This window comes from Osmia bicornis, chromosome 5, assembly GCF_907164935.1.
Source record: "Osmia bicornis bicornis chromosome 5, iOsmBic2.1, whole genome shotgun sequence".
Taxonomy (NCBI): domain Eukaryota; kingdom Metazoa; phylum Arthropoda; class Insecta; order Hymenoptera; family Megachilidae; genus Osmia; species Osmia bicornis.
In genome coordinates this window covers 10833016-10852648 of record NC_060220.1, presented here as the reverse complement: position 1 = coordinate 10852648, position 19633 = coordinate 10833016, and the positions used below count along the sequence as shown (strand labels likewise).

The 19633-nt window shown below is 39.3% G+C and overlaps 2 protein-coding genes across 2 annotated transcripts; one reads left to right on the top strand and one right to left on the bottom strand.

The window, feature by feature from the left end:
* Positions 1-2141: 2141 nt before the first annotated feature.
* Positions 2142-3635, top strand: LOC114882062 (jerky protein homolog-like). Its single transcript, XM_046285608.1, has one exon. The coding sequence runs from the start codon at positions 2142-2144 to the stop codon at positions 3633-3635; it is 1494 nt and encodes a 497-aa protein (XP_046141564.1).
* Positions 3636-15833: 12198 nt separating this feature from the next.
* On the bottom strand, positions 15834-17945 carry LOC123987777. Its single transcript, XM_046285678.1, has 2 exons — positions 17502-17945; positions 15834-16709 (listed from the first exon to the last, which is right to left on the bottom strand). Exons 1-2 carry the CDS (start codon positions 17943-17945, stop codon positions 16314-16316), a joined length of 840 nt encoding a protein of 279 aa, XP_046141634.1. The 3' UTR covers positions 15834-16313.
* Between the last annotated feature and the right edge of the window lie 1688 nt (positions 17946-19633).

Here is a 19633-nt window from a genome sequence, read left to right as displayed (position 1 = left end):
ATGTACCGTTTATCAAGAGCAAGACGAATGGTGGAAAGCGTGTTTGGGGTACTTGCTAGCAGGTTTCGTGTATTTAGGAAGCCGATGAAATTGAATCCAGAGAAAACTAAGTTGATTACGATGGCTGCTTGTTCATTGCACAATTTGATATTATCTACAAATGACGTCACACGGATGCGATATATTGAAGGGGGTTCGAATATGAACGAAATGGAAGATCTGCCTTCACAGAACCTCATTAATTTACAAAGAGGCCAAAATAACAGACCAGGAACAGAAGCGATGAGAATTCGTGAGGAATTTAAAGAGTATTTTGTTTCGCCACAAGGCGAAGTACAATGGCAGTACCAACATATGCAGAATATTTAAATTATAAAAATATGTAACTATATGTAACTATATGTAATAATATAGAAAAATATACAAAAAAAATTAATTTCATACATTTTTTTTTATTCAAGAAAATATAAATATCTATAGGTACTTACCAATGCGTCAGAAGTCGAAGCGTTGCCTACGGCTAAAAATTTCAGTACGTCAAAGCACCACCAATTAGATTTATAGACTTCCTCCGCTCCACTACCACTCTTTTTAATTTTTAATTTTTTTATTTCACTATGCCATTGGCTTCTTAAATTGTGTAGTTTCCGGTTTATTTCCTCGACAGTTTCCGATAATTCCCCGGCAATAATAGCACATATTCCACTTTTTAATATTCTGTTTTTATAATCACTGTTTCTGCAATCCCATAAGCATGGGTGTCTCTCACGCGACACATTTCTGGCGATACTTATTGCGGGAAGTTGCTTGCTAGTGTAAACGACATTGCAAGTATTTTCTGCAAGACTTCTTCGAGTTCTCTTCCTCTCATATTAAAGTTGCATCAACCTCACAAGAGTCATTAGTAACTTATTTCAGCTCTTATATTACACAGTAACAGAAAGAAATGTAAAATCACTCGAGGACAAAACAGGAAAGTGTCATTGCGAGCGCGAGATATTCGGAACTAGTCCTATTGTGCGAGAAGTTGCGGCGAGTCGATGTGAACGTGTTTAGACCTGCAAGTACAGTAATTCCTCCGAGATTGCGACTATGGTTGGAATCGGAAGGTCGCAATGACGGTAGAGAAGACTCGAAATTCTATGACTGGGCGGTAAGACTCTATCGCCGCGGCTCGCCTTTGTAGTAAGAGGGTCGTAAAAGAGAAGGATAGCATAACAGCTTTGTTGTAGCCGAGGCAGTGCGACTGTGGTCTCATTCCCATATTGCGACAGTGGCAATCTCGGAAGAATCGCTGTATGTACATTGATTCCTCCGAGATTGCGACTGTGGTCGGAATTGAAATGTTGCAATGACGGTAGAGGAGACTCGAAATTTGATAACTGGACAGCAAGACTCTATCGCCGCCGCTCGCCTTTTACTCCAAATAATATAATAGTCCAGATGTCATCGGACCCATAGGCCTGTATCTGTTTATACCTAAAGGCCTGAGTAATAAACTATATGAAATCTTGGTCCCTTTCAATGGTTAAGTGGACAACAGACTTTCTGCCGTGTCCTTACGGGTTTTTCCTCGCTTCGAGTTCGATTTTTAAAATAACTGTATGTATTTTGAAGGTTCTATACCTGTAGCAACAGACTTGCTTAGAATTGTGTACCCGAGAAGAAGTATGTTTAGACCTCTGCACATTTGGTGCGTACCATTATTTTATAGTTTCCGTACGCGCGCACCCTCGGTTCGTACTCTTTCCTTGCATTGACCATTTTTATTGCAACGGAAAAGTTTGAGGGGAAAACTATTGGGATTTTGTGTAGAGGAGACACTTAATCGTGAACCATCGAACAGTGAACATCGTCAGCTTTAGCAATTTTTTAGTTTTTCTGTATTCTTAAATCTTGATAAACTTTATTCTTTTATTAGTGATAGCTTTACTCTATTTTTTATTAGTGATAGTTTTTTTAATTACAGTTTTTATTAGTAATAGTTTTTTAATTACAGTTTTTATTAGTGATAGTTTTTTAATTACAGTTTTCATTAGTGATAGTTTTTTTAATTACAGTTTTTATTAGTGATAGTTTTTTTAATTACAGTTTTTATTAGTGATAGTTTTTATATATTGTTTTGTATAGACTTTTTGATTATGGCTGGTAGGAAGAAGCATACTGTTTTGACAATGGAACAGCGATTAAGTGTTTTAAAGGATTTGAAGGAATCGTCACAATCAGTAGCCGCGATTGCTAAAAAGTATAGTGTGGACCGATCAACAATTTTTCGAGTTGCGCGAAATGCGATCAAAATTACTCCCTTTGAGGACGAAAGCAGGCAACAAAAAAAGCGACGAACAATAAAGGAACCAGTATTCGATGAACTCGACCGGGAGTTAGTGTCATGGTTCATTGAACGAAGAACGCTTGGTGATAATGTGACCGACGCTTTACTATTGGAAAAAGCTGCTGAATTGAAAGACAGATTACCATCCTGTTCAAATTTTAAAGTAAGCCACGGGTGGCTTGCAAAGTTTAAAGCACGTCATGACATTCGTTTAGTGCATATACATGGAGAGCAATCGAGTGCTGATACGAATGCCATGAAAGAATTCGTTGAAACGTTTACGAAATTAATAGAGGAGGAAAATATTAATTTAGAAAATGTGTACAACATGGACGAGAGCGGGCTTGTTTGGAAAGCTCTTCCCAGAAAAACGCTTGCCCAAAAGGGAGAAGGAAATATCAGTGGGTATAAAATGAAAAAAGATAGGATTACAATTGCATTTTGCGCAAATGCATTAGGTACACATAAAATTAAGTCTTTAGTTATATATAAATATAAAAATCCAAGGGCCATAAAGCATTGCCAAGAGACGCTACCCGTGATTTTTAAATCGCAAAAGAATGCTTGGATGGATCGCACTTTATTTACGGACTGGTTTGAAAACTATTTCAAACCAGCTGCAAAGCAACACCAACAAGATAAAGGACTGAATGGCAAAATTATTTTATTAGTGGATAATTGTGAAGCCCATAAAATTCCATCGGAGATTGGAAATAAGGACGGCTTCCAAATAATTTATTTACCACCAAACACTACATCGATCTTGCAACCTATGGACCAAGGAGTGATTGAGAAGACCAAAAGATCCTTCCGTCATTATATGTTAAGGAGGGTACTAACATACGAAGGAGGGGTACAAGAATTTTATAAGGAGTATACAATTAAAGATTGTATAGAAATTGTACATTCATCATGGCAGGATGTAACAGAAAGTAATATTCGAAATTCATGGAATCAGTTATTTCAACGAGAGACGATACCACCACTCACCGAAGACGAAAATTTAGATTTGCTGGAAACAATCAGCCAAATTACGGGAGATGATTGCCTGCGGGAAGGCGTGTTAGATTATTTATCAGCTTGTGAACAGGCGGAAAGTGAAAGTGGGGAACAGCTCATTGAAGAAAATGCAACCGAGGAAATACAAGATGAACCCTATGACGAAAATATCAGTGATGAGGTTGCAAGAAACGAACTAACAAATATCTTCGAGAGATTATCATTTTATACTGCAACAGCACCAGCACACATTCATTACGTACTGCTCTCATTAAAAACATTTTTCTTGGGTCGAGATAATTAAATGAAAGGTTAGTATCTTGTATCTACATTATTTGAAAATTTTATAAAATAATTTTATTTACGTATATATATTCTTTCGTATTTTTTAAGCGAGAACAACGAAAAACACAATTTAGATGTAAAGAAGGATATTATCGTATTATGTAACATTTTGGAGCAACCCCTTTTTAATGAAAGTAGGATAAATATAATGTCAATTATATCGTGTTTGGTCTCATTTTAATCGGAACAATCTCAAAAATATGTTAAAAAAAGTTTCAGACAAAAAATCGTTGAAATTAGAAAATTATATTGCAATATTACGAATTGCTAAGGTGCCAACTCACATCAAAAGAACCGCGGCGGGCATCGGGTTACACTGCTTGACTGACTCGAGCGAGAAAAGCATAAGCGTAGGAATAACGCACGCATAGGCGCGGGACCAAACCCAGTCGCAATGTGGGAATGAAACCATAGTCGCAATCTCGGAGGAATACTGTAATCGGCTCTCGCGACAAATTGCTGCGAGCGCATGGGAACTGTCGCGATCTCACTTGCAGTACTGTTTACATTGGCTAGTTGCTATCTGACAGTCTGTCAGACACTTATTGCAGAAGTTTTCTCGCAAATGGAAACACGGCCTTAGGGTTGTCCGCTCCTCGGGGTTTCGGGGTTAGAGTGAGAGGTGGGAAAGCGCAGCGATTGTAACGGGGGGGCACACGTGACACCACGTTGCAATATATATATTTCTATTTAAAATATACGTAATATTTATTGGGGCCGCCGCGCCGTCTCACCCGCCACGTGGCCATTTACCCGGGTACCGGCGACGTGTCCCGACCGCTGTTCCTCTTTCTGTAATGTAAAATTTAAAATGTTATATAGTTCAAACATTTTGAAATTAATTTTTTGTATTATCTACGACGCAAATGGGTTAATAATTTGTTCGAAAAGATTTGTGATACTTACTACGCTTCGGTTTCACCTCCACCTCCGGTCGTTGCTGCTGCTCGTCCTGGCGAGCAGTTATATGCTGCAGCTGCTGCTGTAGCATTGTTAATGCCGCCATGATTGCATTTTCTAAAAACAAAAGAGGAGAAATATATATATTACATGCATGTTTTTAATTAAATCATGAAGTATATTCATTTTCCATTGAAGTTGGAATTATGCTTACGATCGATTGGTAAATCGTCCATTTTTTCTGTGAAAAAAAAATTTTCATTAATTAATGAAAAATATTCCGAATTTGTGGATAAAGTTCCGAAAAGCAATCACCCCATAATTTTTTTTTTGAAACTCGGTATTCTTACGTCTTTTATACGCTGATTACGAATATCGTCATTATGTTTCATATCGGTTTAATTTTTGTGTCGAATCGATCCGATTGAGAAGAAGAATAAACCAGCCCTCGGGATTGGGAATAGTTCGATGAAAGATTTTTCTGAACAATGAATGTTTTGATGACGACTTGACTCTCACACTCATCGCGTGATTGCTAAGCGTGCGTTTGAAGTTGTCAATTCTCAAATCGAATTATGAAAAACAATCCTGCGGGACGCGGGACGGATCGCGTAAAGACAAGGACGTCGAACTGTGTTGACGAGCTGCTAACGGTTACATCGAAGCTTTGAATATACGATATTCTACAAATGTACTGAAATTTGGCGACTACTTGATTTTCATGGTAAAATAAAAATTATAATTTTTTACGTTTATCTCAGTGAATACAACTGCTTCTCACAAACGGAAGCAGCACTGCCACAAAATAGCAAATCCTAATATCCGGAAGTAATCGAATAAACGGATCTACGTTTAATTTCTTCACACGTCGTTCCCACAGGATTTACAAATAATAATATTGTTTGATAAAGAATTTGTTATTATTTCGCCAAAGCGCTGCCGGCCGCCTTACAATAGCCAAATAGTCGGCAATTTTTATTCACTATGATATTCCTAATCAACGTATAGAAAACACGCAAGAAATCTGTTTAAAAAAAAAAAGAAAATCGGGGGCAAGTGATTTTCAGAATTACACCCAACCAAACCACCAACCAATTAGGACTAAAGTAATATATGTTTAAAAAATATAAAATATTGGTACTTGTAATTTGGTACTTACCGATATTCACTCTGTCACGTTTAGATCGATAATGACCAAATATCTGTGACTTCTAAATGAAGAGAGTAAGAGAATTGGTAGGGCACGTTCCAGGATCGCACATATTTGCATCGTATGGATTCACGAATATCGTGTAGTTCTTACATTGTTTGGTCGACTGCCACGAACGTAAATAATAAATAAGGACAGCGAGTGAAAAGAGGACGAAGCGAAAACAATCCAGTCTATATCTGCAAAACAGTATTAATGCAACGATGAAACGTGTTTATTTCTAATTTTTTTACTATGAAACTTTTATCAACAAATTTGTGATATTTTTCTAATTAAAACAAGACCAAACACGATGTAAATCGGACAAGTTTTGTTATTATTAATCAATTTAAATTGATCCAGTTAATCATTAATAACTAATTAAAGTAAAGTAATTAAACCGATCTATGTCGTGTTTAAATTCATTTTGATCAGAAGAACCTCAACAATCCAACGGTACTGTCTTTTCCAGGATAAAACGAAAATTAGTCCAAATGTAATATTCTTTGCTGAATGTTGATTTGTTTTACTCTCGACATCCCTTTGTAATATGTACATCTATCTCGGATTTTCGCTCCGCTGAGCTCGAGAAAATTACAGTAAAGACTCGATAAGTGTTCGGAAGGATCTATTCGTTAAGTATTCGCGGTTTATCCCCACCACTGGGGGGGTTCCCCCTCGGAGCAAGCCCGGAAGCAATATGACACGGCGCGGCTTTCCTTTGAAGATCTGTGTCGCATTTGTATCGATGAGACAACATTAATGCAGTGATGAAATTTTTTTACTTTGCCTTTTTTTTAAATAACAATTCCATTAACATATTGGTGAGATTTTCCTGATTAAAATGAGACCAAACACGATATTGTTATAATAATTTTAACTAATCTGAATAATATTAAAATAATTTACTTTCTGTGAATGCTCACTTTATATACTAAATTAACGGCGAATGAATAGCAGCAATGATTAGGTCGTTTCTATAACAAGAGAAGTTAACACTTTTTTGTTTCGCAATTATTAATTACATGTGATTTCTAATTTTCTTATCACAGTAAAACTTGGATACATGCAACAAACTGTGGAAAAAATACAGAAAAGGAAAGCACATTGTACTGAACGATGCGACACAACACCATAAACTTTATTCTGTAAAGAACGCGCATACATGAAAATACAAAAGGAACTAGATTACAGATGGCGCAAGAGTGCCGCTTTTAGTTACCTTCCAACACTCCCCCGTAAAAAGGCAATTTCTTGCGCCAATTGCACCAAAAAACAAAAATAATTCAATGTCTTAAACCTATTTCTTGAATGCACTTTTCGTGCTTTGGCATTGACAGTCCTTTGGTTAAGACGTCTGCAGGCATCTTTTCAGTCGGAAGATACCCGATTCGAATTTCACCTCTTTCAACCGACTCACGCACAAAATGATATCTAATGTCGATGTGCTTTGTACGCTCATGGTAAACTGGATTTTTCGCCATTAACCCAGCACTTTGATTATCACACAAAATCAGTGTTGTTTTCAGTTTTCCAACGACTTCAGTTAAAAATCTTCGCAGGTAGATGCTTTCTTTTGCCGCTTCTGATAGCGCCATATATTCCGCTTCAGCACTTGACATGGCGACCGTCTTCTGCTTTCTTGATGACCAGCTGATTGCACCGCCGAAAAGTCGGAAGACGTAGCCGGTGTATGACCTTCTGTCGTCAATGCTTGCACCCCAATCAGCATCCGAGAATCCAATCAATTCATTCTCAGTTTTAGTGAAGACAATTTCCATCTTTTCGGTCCTCTAGATGTAACGCAATACTCGCTTCGCAGCCTTCCAGTGTTCTTCACCTGGATTGTCATTGAATTGGCTGAGCGCGCTCACCGCGTGAGCTATATCTGGACGCGTACTTGTAGCTAAGTACATCAAGGATCCGATGAGGCTTCTATACGGAATTTGGTTCATTCTGTCCCTTTCCTCTTCGGTAGTTGGACACATTTCTTTTGAAAGTTTTACTGCGGGATTCATTGGTGTAGCGACAGGCTTACAGTCTTCCATGTTAAACCGTTTTAACACATCCTGTACATATTTTTTTTTGTGACATGCGAAATTCATTTTTCGCTTTGTCTTGAGTGAATTCTATCCCCAGACAATAATGAAGCTGTCCTAAGTCCTTCATTTCAAAAGATCCTGCGAGATTTTGTTTTAATTCAATAACCTTCTTCTTATTATTTGAGGCTATAATTAAGTCATCCACGTATATTACAATTAATGTCAATTTTCCGTTTTCCTTGTGAAGGTATACACAAGCGTCGGCGTCAAGTGGCTTCAAATTAAATTCTTTCAGCCTCAGGTCGAGCTTTTTGTACCACTGACGACCGGACTGCTTCAGTCCGTATATCGCTTTTCGCAAAAGACATACCTTGTTTCCGGACATTTTCTGACGTTGTTCATCATCCAGCATTGCAGGTAATCCTTCCGGAATCTCCATATAAATCTCCTCATCAATGTTTCCGTTTAGGTAAGCGCTGGTGAAATCAAGTTGATGAACTTCAAGTCCGAGTTCCGCTGCGAGTCCTATTACGATTCGAAAAGAGCTAATTCTAGCTACCGGTGCAAAGGTCTCATGGAAGTCAATGTTCGGTTCTTGTGAAAAGCCTTTGGCTACTACCCGAGCCTTCCGACGTTCCACAGTCCCATTTGCTTTGAATTTGGTACGCAGGACCCACCTCGAACCTATAATTTTTTTATCTTTTGGTCGATCGACCAGGGCCCACGTTCCATTTCTTTCTAAAGCTTGATACTCCTTCTGCATAGCTTCTTTCCATTTGTGTGCTTCTGACGTCGACATGGCTTCCCTCGCAGTACGTGGATCCCCTTTTTCAGTCAATCCAGCATATTCAGTTAAGTGACATGACGAAGGTTCCTCGATACCAGCTAGATTCATTTCGGGATCTTCTCCTTGTTGGTCTGGTGTTTCCTGATCTTCTCGATGCTCTTCTCCTGGATTTTGGCCATCTTCAGGTTCTCTTTGCGTAGGAATCATGTGTGGTTGCATCCTAGGTCTACCTCTTTTGCCTGTGAGGACTTTCCTCGGACGTCCTCGTCCGACTTTCATGCTTGGTACAGCTTGTCCTTCGTGAGTATTCGACGGATGATTTTCTTCATGTTCACTTTCTGGAACATTTATATCTTCCGTGTTTTGATTTACAGAAGTAAATTCCAACTGATCGTTATCCTCTTCTTCCGTGTCGATCGAAATTGGATCTCTCTTCCAATGCTGTGAGATTTCTTCGTTCATGAAGTCCTTAAACTCCTGTTGCCCTTCAAAAGCTTTGACGAACCTGACGTCACGACTTCGACAAATTTTTCTTGATTCCGTATCCCACAACCTGTAAGCCTTGGAATTTGTTGAATATCCAACAAAAATACATTTGGTTGTTCGTTCACCAAATTTTCCTTTGGCTATTTTTCTTTCAGTTGACTTATTCAACATATAGGCTCTGGTTCCAAAAATTTGGAAATGGATTGCAGTTGGTATTTTACCCGTCCAGACTTCATGAGGTGTTTTGCCATCCAGACTTCTTGTTGGACATCTGTTACGAATGTAAGCCGCAGTCAAAATCGCCTCTGCCCAAAAGCTTGGAGGGAGGCCGGACTGAAGCAACATGCATCTCGCCATTTCCACGAGTGTCCTATTTTTACGCTCTGCAATGCCGTTTTGTTGGGGAGTATATTCCGTAGTGAGTTGATGACATATTCCCTCCTTCTTCAGGTAATTCTGTAGCTCGTTGCTCCGATATTCTCCCCCGTTATCTGATCTCAGAGTCTTAATATTCTTCCCAGTTTGTTTTTCAACCTTGGCTTTAAATTCAAAAAATTTTTCAAGGAGTTCACTTTTCTTTTTCAGGAAATAAATTTCACACCATCTCGATTTATCGTCAATAAAGGTCGCGAAATATTTTGACCCTGCGAGAGATTCAACTTTCATGGGACCACAAACATCCGTGTGGACCAATTCCAAAAGCTCTGTGGATCGAGAAAGTGATTTTGGGAAAGGAATTCGCGTCTGTTTTCCTCTTATACAGATTTCGCAAATTTGTAATTTTTCATTACCGTTTATCGTAACTCCGTTTACCTTACCGCTGTGGATCAGACTCTTCAAATCTTTCTCGTTGAGATGACCGAATTTTTCATGCCATTCTTGGAGATTCGATGTGTTCGGTTGCGAGATGTTGGCCTTTTCGGCCTTTTCTTCCACGAAGTATAAATCTTCTTCTCGTTTGGCTGTGAAGATTTCTTGCCCAGTCTTCCGATCGATGACCATGGCACCCTCCTTCCGAAATAACACATTAAATCCGCTATCAGTGATTTTGGCCACTGACAACAAATTAGAACGAAGGTCTGGAACGAACAACGTTTTCTGCAGAGTCGCCGAAAAATGTTCGCCTATCCTCATTTTCACCGGACCGATTCCTTCTATCGAAGTTGATTCTGAACTTGCCAAATTCAATGTATGTATATTTGCCTTCCTAATACCTTCAAATTTTTCTTCATGGGAACACATGTGTGACGATGCACCAGAATCCAAGCACCATTTGTTTTCCAGGTCAGACGCTGCTTTCATGGTCACTACAGTCTTTGTAGCTATTTCAATTTTCATAGCTACTTCGGCTACTTTCGACGTTTCCTTTCCGTCAAGCTTTTTATTACCTTCAGGTCGTCGCGATCTACAGTCCTTTGACATGTGTCCGATTCTGTTACATTTATGGCATTTAAATTTAAATCGTTGTTCACCCCCTTTTCCAGAAGATCTGTTATCGTAGTTTTTATTCCCGAAATTTCGCGATGATTTCGCTGCTAACATGGCTTCGGATTTTTCATCCTTGTTTCGTCTTCTAACCTGATATTCGTCAAGTAATTTTACCTTTAATTCTTCGGGAGTAGGTAATTCTTGTCGCGATTTAATGGCCACTCTGAAAGGTTCATATGATTTTGGAAGACTTGTTAGCAATAGAACGACTATCATTTCTTGAGGAATTCTTATTTCCATGGCTTCCAGTTTATTGACTGTGTCAAAAAAATTTGCCACGTGATCCCTCATGTCTTTAGATTCTTCCATTTTGTGATGGATTAATTCTTCCAGCAACATCGCTTTTCGCGTTGGCCCTTCTGATTCGTAGAGGCTTTTTAACTTTTGCCAGATTTCTTCCGAAGTATTGCATCCGTTTATTTGCTTTAATTCTTCCGCGCTTATCGCGAGAATAATGTCGGACATGGCCTTCTCATCAGCGACATCCCAGGCTGTGACGTCAGCCACATTGTCTGCTGTCGCAACAGGTTTCGGTTTTGTTCCACGAACGTACCCCCATGCATCGTTTTTCACGAGCAACGCCTTCATGTGAATCTTCCAGGTCCCATAATTTTCCTTTTGTAGAGGCGGAATTTTAACCGTCGTTAGACTCATTTTTTTTTCCTTTTTAATAGAATAAGGTTTCACGCGCACACCGATCACGTTTTTGATGCACGAGTTTTCCTCGAAACGACGACGAACAATGTACTACGTTCCCTATTCGCGTTCAAAATTGCGCTAGAACACAATTTTTATTTGTTACTTAACAGAATTAATAGAGTCCTCGATATTTGGCTACTTCAGTCCACGAATTCACAAAAGTTGGGTTAGGTTCACTCCCTTTACCGGTACGCGCGCGTTGCAACAAAAAGGGGTTCACCTCAATTTCGTTTCACGACTTTCGATTTGCATTGCACGTACTTTTCACTTTTAGCACAGTTGATAGCAGACTGGGCCCATAACCTGTGGAAAAAATACAGAAAAGGAAAGCACATTGTACTGAACGATGCGACACAACACCATAAACTTTATTCTGTAAAGAACGCGCATACATGAAAATACAAAAGGAACTAGATTACAGATGGCGCAAGAGTGCCGCTTTTAGTTACCTTCCAACACAAACATTGGGACCCAGGCGTTGCAAATATCCAGTCGAGGTGTCGAATCTCGGGTTACACGCGACGAGCAGCCAAGCCTGAACGTAGAAAAGGACAGACAGTGGTGGAAAGAGAGAGGTCCGATGATCAAAGGAAAGAGCCGAAACGTATCGATGTGACTAATACTAATTCAACTATAAAACTTTTTTATTTTTGACTTTTTTTTTACTGAAACTTTTACTAACGCATTGGTGAAATTTTTCTGATTAAAATGATACCAAACACGATATAGTTTGAATTATAATTACTTGCTAAAATTGATGTTAAAAGTTGGCGAAAAGCAAAGGAGGATTGGAAATGAAAACCGGTTGCGGCGTCGGCTCGGGTTTCAAACGTTGCATATATCCAAGCGAGGTGTCAATTCTGGGCATTTAAACGTTGCATATATCCAGCCTTGGTGTCGATTCTGGGCATTTAATGTTGCATATATCCAGTCTTGGTGTCGATCCTGCGTCCGTACAAATCGTTTGTACCGTGCTGCGTTACCTATTCTACGTTCGTACAAATCGTTTGTACCGTGCCGCGTTACCTATTCTACGTTCGTACACAACATGCGACGTGTTGCATGTTGCATGTTGCGTGTTTGATGTATCTTTGGTGTACGGTCTGCCTTATACATATGTAGCCGAGGTGTCAATTCTATATTGTTTATTTTATTATTATTGTTTATTTATTCTATTATCATTCTGTTATTACTGTTAGCTTGTAAATTACTTTAATTTTCAATAGGAAGAAACTGTCCGGTTTCATGGAAATCACGGGCTGTTTCTAACATCATAAAGCACCTAATTTGCAGTCAATAGTTCCGCTACTTAGAAATATTCTGAACTGAACCGTGGCAACAATAAGTTTATGAAGCTATCGACCAGTTTAGTACTTTGCTATTATTACAGTTTTATTATTATTTTAATAAATAAATATAATTCAAATCATATCGTGTTTGGTACCATTTTAATCAGAAAAATCTCACAAATGCGTTAGTAAAAGTTTCATTAAGAAAAAGTTAAAAATAAAAAAGTTTTATAGTTCAATTAGTATTAGTCACACCGATATTACGGTCGGATCATATTACACGGTTTCCTCGCCGAGCGGCTCGGTTCGGCTTAGGGGGATCCCCCCAAGTGGAGGGGATAGCGATGTTGCATATATCCAGACAAACTTTTGTTGCATATATCCAGGTTTTACTGTAGTTGACTTTCGTTGATGACCGGTCGGTTTACAAATCTTCTGATTTGTAGACATTTTTAACAATCTGAGATTACTCCGCGTGAAGTACTGTTATTAATAAAATACGCAGGTACCGTCCTAAAATTTTGTGAACGGAGTGTAGGTAATGAAAATTCACCCTCTAGGTCTGCGCTCCTAAAAATAGAAATTGATTCAAACTAGACGCTTACTGTCATAAAGAAATATAGTAATTTAGAATTTCCGATTTTACTGTACGACGAATAATTCGACGATGTCGTGCTCTTTCCTGCAGGCCTCTTACCAGAAAGCACCCTAATGTTTCCCATCTGGTGGCCAGTTTTTTAGAAATAATATTTTCCTAGTTTATAGCATGGGTTGATTACCATCCCTAAAATTTCTTATTCGAAACAGTCATCCCCCCGATACTCAAACGCTACGTGACTTCGAGACGCTAGTCATCATTGTGCATCTGTACATTTTTACCTGCACTTCGACTGGTCACTCACGGTCTAAGTACGTGCCATAAATTACCCTAAAGCTGAATAGTGCCAGGCTAACTGACCTCGCCGGCCCTTAAGGGCACAGACTCCTTCGAGGCCTCCTCCGAATCGATATAAGCGCCATTGGAAAGAATCGGGCAATCGTGAAAACACATAATTGAGAAATTCGACATTTGACGGTGCGACATCTAACGTCATTATGCAGAATAAGAAACGAAAGTGAGGTGGCGTAGTTGTTAAATCACATCATTTTAGAGATTCTTTCGCGGTGTTGCCACATCTGAGACAATCCTGACCATCTAGCGAAATGAATTCGCTCGAGCCGAGCGAGATTTTGATTCCAGGCGGACATAGAAAAGGACAGCGCGATAGAAAGAGAAAGAGTATTATGAATGAAACAACGTAGGGCCGATCGGCGGAAATGTATATGTCACACGCCACGACAGATTCGATGAGACTTTGTAATACACATAACGTACGCGACTATAAAACTTATACGAATAGAAACTACCTGGCATTAATAATTTCAGAAAAGGAATGAACAATAATGACATGTAAATTGATCTATATGTACAATATTTATTCATTCAAATATAATAATTTCAGAATAGGACAGAAAAATAAACACATATAAATTAATCTATATATACAATATTTATTCATTCAAATATAATCAATAAATATAAACAATGATTGGCCGTCCGCCGTCCGCTTCGGCCTCTTCCTTCTCCGCGGCGTCTGCATCATCGGAAATTGTTTTTATCTGAAATACGATAATGAATGTTTTATAAAAAGAAAAAACAATCGTAGGAATTCAGTGGCTACTGTTGTAGACATAATTACCATTTCACGAAAAATCTAATTCCGCCACATTTATTACGTAGAAGAATCAACCCTTGTACTTACTTCCGACGTCGACGGCCACGAATTCTCTTTTCTCTTTTCTTTTCCTTACACCTCTCTCTCCTGTTTCTTCTATCCTCTTTCTTTTTGATTTCCCCTTTCTTTTCTTCTTCTTCTTCCTTGCCCATCTGTGAAGAAAGTAACTTATGTATAGATACAGTAAAACCTGGATATATGCAACATCGCTATCCCCTCCACTTGGGGGGATCCCCCTAAGCCGAACCGAGCCGCTCGGCGAGGAAACCGTGTAATATGATCCGACCGTAATATCGGTGTGACTAATACTAATTGAACGATAAAACTTTTTTATTTTTAACTTTTTCTTAATGAAACTTTTACTAATGCATTTGTGAGATTTTTCTGATTAAAATGGTACCAAACACGATATGATTTGGCTACATATGTATAAGGCAGGCCGTACACCAAAGATACATGAAACACGCAACATGCAACATGCAACACGTCGCATGTTGTGTACGAACGTAGAATAGGTAACGCGGCACGGTACAAATGATTTGTACGAACGTAGAATAGGTAACGCGGCACAGTACAAACGATTTGTACGGACGCAGAATCGACACCTCGCTTGGATATATGCAACATTAAATGCCCAGAATTGACACCTCGCTTGGATATTTACAACGTTTAAATGCCCAGAATCGACACCTCGCTTGGATATATGCAACGTTTAAATGCCCAGAATCGACACCTCGCTTGGATATATGCAACGTTTGAAACCCGAGTCGACGCCGCAACCGGTTTTCATTTCCTATCCTCCTTTGCTTTTCGCCAACTTTTAACATCAATTTTAGCAAGTAATTATAATTCAAACTATATCGTGTTTGGTATCATTTTAATCAGAAAAATTTCACCAATGCGTTAGTAAAAGTTTCAGTAAAAAAAAGTCAAAAATAAAAAAGTTTTATAGTTGAATTAGTATTAGTCACATCGATACGTTTCGGCTCTTTCCTTTGATCATCGGACCTCTCTCTTTCCACCACTGTCTGTCCTTTTCTACGTTCACGCTTGGCTGCTCGTCGCGTGTAACCCGAGATTCGACACCTCGACTGGATATATGCAACGCCTGGGTCCCAATGTTTGTTGCATATATCCAAGTTTTACTGTAACGTAATATTAATTATGTAAGATAATACTTGCCGATTATACGTCACCAGGCAGCATATTTGCAGTCCATTTGTCCTGGTAACGCTATCTTCAATATACCTATATATAATTTTTTAATTTTTTTCGAGAAGAGGAAAATGCTGTCTTGAATTTCTCAACGGCAAAAATGTTCATGCAAAGATGAACAAAGATGAATGAAGATAAATATTGAAAAATGGAAAAGTTAATGGAAATAGATGATTAAATAAATTCCTTTTAACGTTTTTTTTTCGGATTTTACTAAAATTTAGATATGTTGTAGTTTTTAGTAATATATAAACGTATCTCGAAGAAGTCGAAGGTGCTTCCGAATATTTTTTATAATTATAGGAATGAAAACTACAGGACATTAATAATTTCAAGAATGGAATAAGAAAAAAATTATTTCAGTTGAAAAAATACATTTGCAGTTCTACGCTCGCTTCGCTCCAAAATACCTCTTCTCGGGAATCCTTTCTTCGAAAAGCTGTAACAAATTTTTTAAACAAAACAAAGAAATATATTATGGCGTCGCGTAACTCACGAGATCGTATGATCCGCGAGTACAATTGCGATTTCGTGCAATTGTGAACCACCAACAGAGTCAGTGGTACTGCACCTTAAAGTGCAGTGCGACGCCGGACAGTAGCAGTATTTTTTATTACTGTCCGCATAAGACCTTTTTGATTTTTGAAAGGTCACTATTTTGAAATGTGTATACCGGCGTCGAACAACTCGCGAGATCGTATGATCCACGAGTACAATTGCTATTTCGTGCAATTGTGAACCACCAACAGAGTCAGTGGTACTGCACTTTACAGTGCAGTGCGACGCCGGACAGTAGCAGTATTCGTGCTACTTTCTGAGATCGACCTTTTACGCTTTTCTAAGCTTGCTCTTTCCTCTGTTATAAATTGAGGCTCCCGAATGGGCATTCCTCTATTGTACCGGCTATCTATTAATTCCGGTAACATGCACAATAAATAAAATTGAATTAATTTTGGCTCCATATTGTTTTGCCAAAAGTTATCGTCTCTATCGACTCTAATGTACTTTAACCCTTTTCGGGTCCAGATACAAAATAAGCAATATTTTCTACCTGTGACATGTAATTGTCCTTGTATTTGGTAGTAATAGTAGTGGTTCCTGTTCAGTGCATTTCCTTCTGCGTCTGCAAATATACGCCGAATAACTGCAACACTTTTGATTGCCTTGTTACGTCCCTAGCTATAACCCATTTTCGTCTTTCGCCATTCCAAAGAGGTCTTGCTCTGGAATCCGCAAACCATCAGCGTTTTCTCGCTTAGCGACGACCGCGATACGAAATCAGGGAACTTGCGGAATGCGATGGCGAAAACCCTTTGCTTGCAGGTTTTCGCAAGCAAAGAGCGTGACCTACTCCCCTTTTGGGAGTATAAGTTATCGGTGCAACGCAAGTACGCCAGTTCCGTGATAGCGTCAAGCAGAGACCGAAGTTCTGTCCGTTCGTGACCCGCAGTAGATCCGCGTTCAAGGCTACTCGAAAGCAGGAAGATCATCGACGACGTGCTCGGCCGACGGTTCAACACGAGTGTATCGCCGCAATCTGAGATAGCAGATTCATAATTGGACCAAGTCCAGGAGTGCACCCGTGTGCTGTGCAGGACCACCACCAACCGCTTGTATCTCCAAGGTCGAGTCGTAGCCACGCGCCGCGAGTCTAGTGTAACGTCCGAACCGCGAACACAGCGTAAAACGAGACCTCTCGAGTGAATGAACTGTGAGTGAATACAAGAACGAACGAGTGACGTACAACACCTGAAGTCAGCGAAGGGTATGTAACGACAAACGAGAATATATATATTATTGAAAACCCATACACGTATCAACAATTACTAAACGCCCTATCCTGCATCCTTTATTACCCGCAAGGAAGGTCAAGGTACGCTTTAGCGTTTAAATCGGCAAAACCCAAAGATCAGAGTAACAGAGTAAGAACCACCCGTAAGGTGGGACGTAACAGCCTCCTCCGGCAATAAATTCTCCGCCGTTTTCGGACATTTGATTTCAACAATGCCCTCTTCGTTTATAAGTCCATCTGGCGAAGCTCCTAAGAACGGGATGGCACTATCAATAAATAATCCACATTCTTTAATTTCAACACCAATGCACACACTTAGTTCTTCACGTGCGAATTTTTCGCATTCCTGTCCATATTGTACTGCAGGTGCACTAATCAGTCGTGGATACACTAACGACTTCACTGCATTTCCACAGAGCGTACCAATTCGACGACGGCATATTCTTCCAAAATTAGAGGCCGTCAATAATTTAGATTTGTAATTCAACCATCTCGGATTTTTCGCTTGACCGATGGTTTCTTCTTCAATGGCATCTCTTCTATTTTGCCAATTCTGTAACATTTCCATATGTTTTTTTTGCTCTAATTCATAAATGTTGTTAGCCATATCCGGCTTTTCAGCGTTTGGTCCGTAATTGGAATCCTTTTCACAACGGAATTGTTTCCGCACGTGCTTTGTAATTTTTTTTTCCTTTCTCTTTTCACTGTTTTCTATTTTCTATTTGGCGTAAAATAACGGGCGGTTTCTTGTTCATCGCCGTATTCAGACGCGACAACACTTGTTTTGTGTTATACTGTAGGACAGCAGCAGCACATCTTCCCGTGTAAGATCCCCTCTCTCCGAAATTCAATCTTTTTCCTCCTGTATATTTTGCGATGATTCCGTTGAAACTTTCAACGGCATTATTGTTGCTGTTATACAGCAAACTCTCAGCATGCGCCAACAGAGGTCGAAGTATTTCTTTGATGTGTTCGTACACTCCCATCTTCATCAATTCGGGAACAATGTTCTTTTCATCTTTTTTACTCGTTCCATCGCAGAAGTATTGTAGTTTTGAACAATCTGCGTGTTCACCAAAAACGTGGCTAGGAACATTGTGTATGTCGGCATACAAATTCTTAATTTTCTCACCGGTTGTTACTTGCTGACTGTATCTGTACTCTGCGGCTTTTACTATGTCCGCACGCATTCGCCGAATGCTGCTTTCAACGATTCTTCTCAATGGACCAGGTGTTGTCATCTTTACAACTTTTTTCATTTTTCTGTAAAAATTGCGCAACAAATGATTCGTGCATTCAATTTTTTTTACACGAATCTGTGCTTTATATGGATCTGCATCTATAATTTTTTTATAAACGCTGCTGTCCCCATCAGCAATCAGTGTGGAATAAATCAGTCCACGTTTTTCTACGCAGGTCTTGAAGCCTTCGACTATAGCGTCACTTTCCATAGCTGTTAATGCTTGGCTTGCGCGCCAATTTTTGAAACAGGTGTGCTTTCGTGGCTCTTCTTTCTTTTTCGCAGCACATCGACAAATCCTGCACACCTTGTTTCTCACACCGATAAATAAAACTTTCTTCGTGTGATATCCAATTATAACGCCGACTCCAGACGCGGAATCGTACGTTCCAATGCGGTATGGTCGTTTCATCCAGCTTCCATCGGCCACAACGGGGATGTGAGGGATTCCACATCCGGAAACAATATCGCCTCGTTCAATGGCCAAGCGTTTTTCTTCCTCTGTCGCTGTTACCATCTCTTCTTCTGCAGCAACAATTAATGTTTTCACTATTTTATCGTGATGTTTTCTAAATTCTTTCTTCGACATGGAGGGTATGTTCATCGCTGTAAGGAACTCCTCCATTTGGGCATAACTGCCTCCATTCACAATTGTTCCAGCAACGGCACGCTGGTTTGTTTCCATGTGATTGCTTTCATCAGGTTCACTGTGGATTGGTCCTCAGGCCCGACCGTTTCATGCCGGTTATTTTTAGGTGTCTAATTCCACAGTCTTCCCTGTTTTTAGCATGGCCACCTATTTTTTGCAATTCGGCAAAGATGTGCTGCATGTCCACGATACTCAAGCCACTTGGTAGACAGAATTGTTCTTCAGGCTCGTTCGTTACAGTTTTTTCTATGATCAATTCTTCATTTTCGGAAGTTGTACCTTCTATATTGAACCCATCTTCTGTATTGTCCGTTTCTTTAATTTGAAACAATTCTTCCGTCCTTTCTTCAAACATTTCTGTAGAATTTGCCGGTTCTGTTTCATCATCCAATGGCAAGTAAATTTT

What these genes read in the sequence shown, in the direction of transcription:
- LOC114882062 (XM_046285608.1), top strand. Translation starts at nt 2,142, where the DNA reads ATGGCTGGTAGGAAGAAGCATACTGTTTTGACAATGGAACAGCGATTA.
- LOC123987777 (XM_046285678.1), bottom strand. Translation starts at nt 17,945, where the DNA reads ATGGCTAACAACATTTATGAATTAGAGCAAAAAAAACATATGGAAATG. An exon ending in AGAATTTATTGCCGGAGGAG is followed by an intron (nt 16,710 to 17,501) that starts GCTGTTACGTCC and finishes GGACGTAACAAG; the next exon opens with GCAATCAAAAGTGTTGCAGT.